At 34.2% G+C, this 9,652-nt stretch overlaps 1 protein-coding gene across 1 annotated transcript in view; it reads left to right on the top strand.

Annotated features, from left to right (window-relative positions):
- Positions 1 to 9,652, top strand: part of Glt (Glutactin) — a 61,824-nt gene that overhangs the window by 30,298 nt on the left and 21,874 nt on the right. The window contains exons 3-5 of the mRNA XM_017615859.1: positions 112 to 318; positions 1,341 to 1,503; positions 1,572 to 1,756. Coding sequence (XP_017471348.1) covers positions 112 to 318; positions 1,341 to 1,503; positions 1,572 to 1,756 — 555 coding nt within the window. The remainder of the gene's footprint in view (positions 1 to 111; positions 319 to 1,340; positions 1,504 to 1,571; positions 1,757 to 9,652) is intronic.

Genomic DNA, 9,652 nt, shown 5'->3' with positions numbered 1-9,652 from the left:
ATATATATATATATATATATATATATCTACATATATTCATACATATTCGTACATCCAGCACAGTAATTACCTATGTACTGACATAAATATGTGTATTTATTTCTTTTGCAGACACAAGGTCTTTTTCACAAACTCATCCTCCAGTCAGGTACCGCCTTAAATCCATTATTTTTGGAACAAGATGCACTCTCCACAGTGCGCAGCTTTGCACGATTAGCTCGCTGCCCTCGCGTCAGTGCGCCAGAAGTTCAAAATCTTCATATCTGCTTTGAAAGACTAAGTACTACGGAAATCTTGGAAACTATGAGACGACATTATGTATGTATTTTTACTCAGGCTGGGTGCGAGTCATCTCATTTATATTTTAATGTCCAAATTGAAACTCTACTCGATTTTCAGAGACTGATATTTCGCTAACTGGACCTCTGAATTAAGATTCTTAACTTTTTTGAGTATGCAATTTTAAATCCCATTAAATTATAGTATAATAAAGTGCAAGGTTGAAGTTGCTAATGACCAAGTTAAATAAAAGGTTGTAAAAATCGCGTTGATTTTTGTGGGAATTTTTTCAGCACACATATTTTCTTCCATTCAAAGTACAAAAATTTTTTTTTAATCGAATATATCGGAATGCAGTCATCAACGCGATTTTTTGGGAACTTTATACTTGCACTTTATTATACATACAAGAATTTAATAAGCCATAAAACTGCATAACTACTCAAAAATTTCTGAAAAATTTGATTAAATGGTTGAAAAATTAGATGCAACTTTGGATGATTTTTGATAATATTTGCACAAAGTTTGAAATGTGAATTTATATGGTGTTTGTTGTATAATGAGCTAAACTTTTATGAACAAATAATAAACATTAAATGAACTAAAGCAAAATAGCCAAAAGTGATCAAAAGGTTACTGGCTTAATGTACATATGTACATATCGTCGTTTAAAGTACAAAACCGCTTATCAACAAAATGCAAAACCGCGTATCAAGACAATGTAAAACCGCGTATGTGAGATTATATAAATCATTTTCTAGAGAGTAAAAATACTCATATTTCAAAATGGTTATCTTTTTTGTTAAGCAATCGCATTTCTGGCTAGTATATTTCAGGATGAATGAATAAGACTGAGTCAAGAGCTTGTGTGAGCAAACCTAATTTTTGGCAGCAAATGTCAGTTACGAGGTTTTGCAAAATGATGATACGCGGTTTTGTACTTTAAATGACGATATGTATTTCCTCAATTAAGGCTATAACTGAATCGCACTCGCACACAATCTTAACTATATGTACATATATAAATTATAAATTTAAAATTAATATTTTTTTTATGAAAGGAGGAGAATGAGAATCGTGGGTTACATTTTATGGGAGGTTTCAAACTAACAGTTGGAGACAGTCTTGGATATCTTCCCGTTCATCCCGCCGCATTAGTATCCAATCGCACAGTTCCAATGATAATTGGAGTTGCTAAAGATGCTGGATCTTTCATTTTGACCAGTAATCAAACGCTACACAAACCTTAAATTACACCAACATCATGACTTCTTCCTTTCGTTTCTTTTTAGGTTTCTATTCTGAATTAGCACGTATACGTTCGAATAACATATCCGACTATATAAATGTTGTGTTGCGGCATACTGCGCAGCCTCTACATTACTTAACCTGGAAGAATTTAGCGCTTCGGGAAATTTTCAATGAAGAAGACATACGTAGTCCCAGTATACCTGTTTTGATCCAAGGACTATTAGAGGTAAAAATAAATTAAATATGTGGTGCTCACAGAGTTCGCTAAGTGTTTGGTTGAGCTTCTCCTCCAATTTGTGATGTGCGCACGGTTGCCAAACGTCTCGTTTTCGACGGGACTGCCCCGGATTTAAGAGCTATGCCCCGTTCCCGGTACAATACCTGCCGGGACGCAAAATGTCCCGGTTTTCGGCAAGAAATAAACTTAGACATCTGGTTGTTAAAAATTTAGAGCTCTTTAAATACACTGCGTATAGTGTCGATTCGTAAATAGAATATGTAAAATGTAAATATTTAATTATAATAATAATAAATTGGCGCTTACACATATGTAAGTGCTTGGCTGAGCTTCTCCTCCAATTTGTGGCGTGCGCCTTGATGTTGTCACACAAAGGGGAGGGACCTACAGTTTTACGCCGAATCCGAACGGCGATTGTATTTTTATGAGAAGCTGTCTTTCATGGCAGAAATACACTCGGAGGTTGGGCGTTGCCTGCCGAGGGGCGACCGCTGTTATGAAAAAACCTTTTTTCTATATTTTTGCGATGTTGATTGAACCCAGGCCCTGCGGAGTGTAAGCGCGCCCTGATTACCACTAAACCACAGCGGCTGCCATCTATCTATACTAGTACTCATATAGAATACTCTAAAAGGTATCGATGCCAGTACTCATATTTGCAAAAAAGTATCCATAATACTCGTACTTCCAAGTATTCTCAAAGAGAACGCAAAAAGTAAACAAAAATCAGATTGCTGTGCTTTTTTCACCTCTTCTATTTGTAAATTGAATAGTTACTGCTCTTAATAGGTTTATTTTGATCTAAAGGAGTTTTTGGAATAAACTTCCGATAAATTAGTTTTACATGTGTAAGTTAAATGTTTATAGCAAAAAGCTTACTTCCAAGTTTTTAAAAGCAAATATTTTATAATTGTTTGACGCGTACATGTATTTATAAATAACTTTACTATGAAAATGAAATGCAAATGTAGAAGACGAGAAGCAAATGTGGTGAAGCCCATTCATATTGGAAAGAGTGGGCTGGATTTCACAACGAAGGTAGAATCCATGGGTTAACGACGGATGCCTTATGTTGGAGAGAGGCCCAGTTGTCGAGTCGGAAGACCATCCTCTTCCTCCATTCATTATCAAAGGGGAGGCAAGATATTCGATTTTCAATTATTTAAAAATTTTCACCCGACGCCAATTTTGAAATGACCGATACATTTTCTTCTAGGTTGTGTAAAAATTTAATAACTGTGTCAATTACCAGTAGCTCACTAGAACGAAATATGTATTAATTATTAGTATGGGAGTATACATATCGTCGTCCGTATGCTATAAACATGAATGTGTAAAAATGAAAATTTGGGAAATCAAATTTGAAAGTTTTTTTTGCAAGACTTAGCTCTACAATTATGCAATTGAAATTGTAAAATATTTACTTTCCGTGTACGCAAGGTATTCTGGGTTTTGGTATAACATAGAAAATCCAAAGATTAACCAAGTCAACCCAGTAACTCAAAACTGATAAATTTGCACATTCATGCTTCTAGCATGAGGGTGACTATATGTGAATTAAAAACTTTAAAGGCATGTTTCTCGGGTTTTCGGTTTTTTGAGTTATGACAGTATTGAAGTAAATGAGCTTTATGTTCATAGTCTCGAGTTCTCATGAAAAGTATCGATATTCGATACTCGGTACTCGTATCGTTCTATCACTATTTCCAACGAGTTTAACGTGGAATGTAGCGCATAATTTGATAATCAACGTAAATGATCAACAGCTAATAGTTTCAAGTATGTACATAGTATATTTGAATTCAAGTTTCTATAAAATCTATACATAATGAGGCGTATTCTTGTTTTCGTACGAATCGAAAATTTGAAATTTTTGTATGAACAATGATAGAAAAATTTCGTGATTTTCGATTCGTATGAAAACAAGAATATGCCGCAATATTTTTGTTTGTCTCTATACAAGATTAAAAACAATAATCTCTNGAACGAAATATGTATTAATTATTAGTATGGGAGTATACATATCGTCGTCCGTATGCTATAAACATGAATGTGTAAAAATGAAAATTTGGGAAATCAAATTTGAAAGTTTTTTTTGCAAGACTTAGCTCTACAATTATGCAATTGAAATTGTAAAATATTTACTTTCCGTGTACGCAAGGTATTCTGGGTTTTGGTATAACATAGAAAATCCAAAGATTAACCAAGTCAACCCAGTAACTCAAAACTGATAAATTTGCACATTCATGCTTCTAGCATGAGGGTGACTATATGTGAATTAAAAACTTTAAAGGCATGTTTCTCGGGTTTTCGGTTTTTTGAGTTATGACAGTATTGAAGTAAATGAGCTTTATGTTCATAGTCTCGAGTTCTCATGAAAAGTATCGATATTCGATACTCGGTACTCGTATCGTTCTATCACTATTTCCAACGAGTTTAACGTGGAATGTAGCGCATAATTTGATAATCAACGTAAATGATCAACAGCTAATAGTTTCAAGTATGTACATAGTATATTTGAATTCAAGTTTCTATAAAATCTATACATAATGAGGCGTATTCTTGTTTTCGTACGAATCGAAAATTTGAAATTTTTGTATGAACAATGATAGAAAAATTTCGTGATTTTCGATTCGTATGAAAACAAGAATATGCCGCAATATTTTTGTTTGTCTCTATACAAGATTAAAAACAATAATCTCTTTTTCGATAGATTGTCACAATATGTACAACTAGTGAACCTGCATGGTATTATTATTGGTATTCCAAAACTTAGTCAGAGTTACAAGAGATCCGAATGCCAATGAAGAGCAGTCTGGCATAGTGCATGTTTTTAATTTCATCAAATTTCAAATCACCCTATACCGATGAAAAAAGTTCTTAATTAAAAAAAAAATAAAAANCAACGAAGGTAGAATCCATGGGTTAACGACGGATGCCTTATGTTGGAGAGAGGCCCAGTTGTCGAGTCGGAAGACCATCCTCTTCCTCCATTCATTATCAAAGGGGAGGCAAGATATTCGATTTTCAATTATTTAAAAATTTTCACCCGACGCCAATTTTGAAATGACCGATACATTTTCTTCTAGGTTGTGTAAAAATTTAATAACTGTGTCAATTACCAGTAGCTCACTAAAACGAAATATGTATTAATTATTAGTATGGGAGTATACATATCGTCGTCCGTATGCTATAAACATGAATGTGTAAAAATTAAAATTTGGGAAATCAAATTTGAAAGTTTTTTTTGCAAGACTTAGCTCTACAATTATGCAATTGAAATTGTAAAATATTTACTTTCCGTGTACGCAAGGTATTCTGGGCTTTGGTATAACATAGAAAATCCAAAGATTAACCAAGTCAACCCAGTAACTCAAAACTGATAAATTTGCACATTCATGCTTCTAGCATGAGGGTGACTATATGTGAATTAAAAACTTTAAAGGCATGTTTCTCGGGTTTTCGGTTTTTTGAGTTATGACAGTATTGAAGTAAATGAGCTTTATGTTCATAGTCTCGAGTTCTCATGAAAAGTATCGATATTCGATACTCGGTACTCGTATCGTTCTATCACTATTTCCAACGAGTTTAACGTGGAATGTAGCGCATAATTTGATAATCAACGTAAATGATCAACAGCTAATAGTTTCAAGTATGTACATAGTATATTTGAATTCAAGTTTCTATAAAATCTATACATAATGAGGCGTATTCTTGTTTTCGTACGAATCGAAAATTTGAAATTTTTGTATGAACAATGATAGAAAAATTTCGTGATTTTCGATTCGTATGAAAACAAGAATATGCCGCAATATTTTTGTTTGTCTCTATACAAGATTAAAAACAATAATCTCTTTTTCGATAGATTGTCACAATATGTACAACTAGTGAACCTGCATGGTATTATTATTGGTATTCCAAAACTTAGTCAGAGTTACAAGAGATCCGAATGCCAATGAAGAGCAGTCTGGCATAGTGCATGTTTTTAATTTCATCAAATTTCAAATCACCCTATACCGATGAAAAAAGTTCTTAATTAAAAAAAAAATAAAAAAATAGAAATTGTCGGAGTGCCGAATACCAGTAAAGAGAATGCGAAAGAATATGTAAACAAAATATTCAGTGATGCATTAGATGTGGTGGTTCCTGAAGAAGAAATTGAGGAATTTAGCATCAAACGTATAAGCGTGAGGGGAACTTCGGATAGTAGTTTTAGGCACAATATTTGGGTAAAATTCAAGTCTACGTATATCAAAAAGAAAATTATGATGGCCAAAAGAACTGCTAAGAAGAAACTTAAAACCCCTTTGTTCTCAGCTACTGGCAATAATATTAGCAATATTTTCATTAACAACTGTTTTACCAGCTACAACCGAGCATTATTTTTAGCTGCTAGCAAGGTTAAAAAAGAAAAAAATTTTTAATATTTGTGGATGAGTAACTCCAAATTACTCTTAAGAAAATCAGAAAATGATAGACCTGTCGTTATTAATACTTTCGAAGATCTAGATGATCTTTCTCTTTAGTTTTTATACCTTTATTGTTTAATTTATAAATGAATAATATATCTTATTTTATAGACGACAGGCCTGTCATAAACGTTATAAATTATTTAAACCTTTTAGCAGTGGGAAAAAGCACTTTAACTATTGTACATCAAAATATAAGAAGTCTGCGACAGAATTTTGATTCATTATGTCTGAACCTTGAAGCCTTTCAGTATTTTCCAGATATTGTGTTTGTATCAGAAATTTGGATCTTCTCCTATGAGGTTAACGATTACCATATTCCTGGCTATAATTTTTTCGCGAACCCTAATGACTCGTACTCAGCTGGTGGTGTAGGAGTTTTTATAAAAAATATGTACGAATGCGATATAGCACGTTTCTGCCTATCAAGCGCGGATATTTTGAAAATAGATGTCTACATAAAAAAAGAGCTAGTTAGTTTCGTTTGTTTCTACAGATTTCACTCGGTACCTATGCAGGTATTTCATGAAGAATTCACATCCTTTTTAGATAAGGAAAAGGCACCAAATTTAGTCTTATTAGGGGATTTCAATATTGACTTATTAGGCTCCAATGCCGTATTAGATAATCACTTGGAGCTGTTAGCAAGCCATGGCTTGACATCGTATATTAATTGTAGTACTCGGCCTGATTCTGGCACCTGCATAGACCATATTTATGCACGATTCGATAAGTGTGGACTTAGCCCTTTTCTTGGCTTAAATTTAGATCTGGGGATTTCTGACCATTGCATGATCGGCTTGCAATTCAATCAAAATAATGATCGGAGCTATATTAAAAAGGGTGTTCCACTCATCAATAAAACAAATTTTGGGGCTCTTCATGAGTTGCTTCGATATGAGAAATGGGAAACGGTCTATGCAGAAAAAGACGTTACTAGAGCGTATAGTTTATTTTTGTCTATACTAAAGGCTCACATAACCGAATCGAGCTATGTTGTTTCACCGAAACGTGCGCAAGTCATTCTCAAGCCCTGGATAAATCGAAATATACTAAAAAAGATCAAGCTGAAAAATAAATTACGCGCAAAGTGTCGTAAGCACCCAACGAACATCCGCCTTCGGAAGCATGTGAATCGCGTCACCAGCAGGTTACGCAAAGAAACTTCTTTATGCCATGATAATTTTTATAAGAATAGGTTGTTAGCTTCAAATGGTGACCTTAAAAAAGAATGGAATGTAGTAAATGATATTCTTAATCGTAAGTCAGAAAGACAAGATAATACTATTACTTTGGAAAACAATGGGGTGCTTGTTTCAAACCCCTCACATGTTGCTAATCACTTTAATGAATTTTTCGCTACGATTGGAAATACTCCCGCTACACGATGCACATGTACCAACCGCCCAGTTTATTCTGAAAACAGTTCTTTTGGAAGTAGCTTCTTCTTTGAACCAATCTCGGGCTCAGAGATCCTAAGTTTAATAAATTCTTTAAATAATTCCGATTCCTCTGGTAATGATGATATCTCGAACCGTACGCTGAAAAGCATAGCTCTCTATGTTGTTGATATTTTAAAACATTTATTTAATTGCAGTATTATTGAAGGAGTATTTCCTGAGGATTTAAAATGCGCTATTGTTATACCTCTTTACAAGAAAGGGAATAGAAAAGACAAAAACAACTATAGACCTATTTCTCTACTGCCATCAATCTCCAAAGTCTTTGAAAAAGCTGTGAAGTGTAGGATCTTGGCATATTTGGAAAAGGTCAAGTATTTCAGTTCAGTGCAATTCGGGTTCCGGTCGGGAGCTTCTACTGAGGACGCCCTTCTTGAAGTGTGCTCTTTTCTATATAAAGCAATGGATGACAAGAAAAATTGTGCTGGCCTTTTTGTTCACATTACAAAAGCGTTTGACATGGTTGATCATAACATACTTTTGTGCAAATTGCACTCAGCAGGTTTCCGGGGAAACGTTCTAGATTGGTTTAAATCCTATTTAACTTTACGAAGGCAGAGAGTAAAAATAAGTAATAATCTAAGTACAACCAGACTATTGGATTTGGGAGTACCTCAAGGCTCGGTGCTTGGGCCAATTCTATTTTTGATTTATATAAACTCGCTCTTTTCAATACCTTTTATAGGAAGAGTCACAGCATTTGCTGATGACTTGGCAATTGCTTATTGCTCTGATAACTCTTTTAATCTTTTTACTGATATAAGTCACGATGTGCACCTATTGAGGGTGTGGTTTGCCAACCACAAACTCCTTGTAAGTAACAAAACAAAATTAATGTATTTCAGTCTTAGCAGTAGGGAAATGCCAATTGGTGATATTACTTTTCACTCTGCAGTCTGTATGCGGCACAATCTACCTAACCACACTTGTGCTAATAACGGGTCACGCGCTGATTATGCACCAGAATTGGACTGTGACACCAAATGTTTCAAGATTGAAGTTGTGTCCAGTTTTAAGTACTTGGGAGTTATAATTGATCAAAACTTGAGTTGGTCTTCGCATATCTCGGCTATGAAACAATATCTACTATCAACTGTACGCTCCTTTTATCGTCTTCATAAATTATGTTCGAGCAGTGTATTGGAAATGGTGTACTATGGACTTATACAGTCAAAATTACAATACGGTATTAGTTGCTGGGGTAGTGCATATAATAGCAAAATTCGTCCGCTCTTGATACTGCAGAAGTGTCTCTTAAGAAGAATATGTAAAGCTACCCGTCTAGCGCATTCTATGTACCTTTTCCGAAGACTAAATATTCTTCCTGTGAGGCAGTTATACTACTAACTATAATGTTTTGAAAGTTTTTTTTTATGAGAAGTGGTTATTTACGTAGTCCAATATGCAATTCGTACAAGTTGAGAAGCAGCTCGCATCCAAATGTTGCAGTACCTGCCTCTCGCACCACCATGTTTCGTAATTTCTTTACCATAGTATCTTGTATGGTTTTTAATAAACTCCCTAAAGCTATTCAAGTCATTAGAAGGTTAACCGTCTTCCTTAAGGCAGTGAAATCGTGGCTTCTCGGCTTCGAACATGACGACATGGAAGTTCTGCTGCGGCCTTTAACATGATCGCTTTTTCTACTTAAATATTGCAAAAAATTGTATTGCTACTCTTCTGTAATTTTTATCTGGTAAATTTAATTGCAAATTGATTTTTGGATAATCCATATTCCTTTTTTGTTTACAACTATTTGTACCCCACAATACTCAACATCTAATTATATATATTAAGAATATGGCGTTATCTCTGTCCATTTATTGGGACACTCAACGCCATTAACTATTATCTTATTAAATTAAGTTTTACTAATGTATCTGTGTATTTGATGTATCAAATTTAATTCTTTTAAGATAATAATGAATAAAACTTACTTACTTACTGTGGTAAAG

This window comes from Rhagoletis zephyria, unplaced genomic scaffold, assembly GCF_001687245.7.
Source record: "Rhagoletis zephyria isolate East Lansing unplaced genomic scaffold, Rhagoletis_zephyria_1.1 Rzeph_scaffold_01082, whole genome shotgun sequence".
Taxonomy (NCBI): domain Eukaryota; kingdom Metazoa; phylum Arthropoda; class Insecta; order Diptera; family Tephritidae; genus Rhagoletis; species Rhagoletis zephyria.
This window is presented reverse-complemented; position numbering and strand designations above follow the sequence as displayed.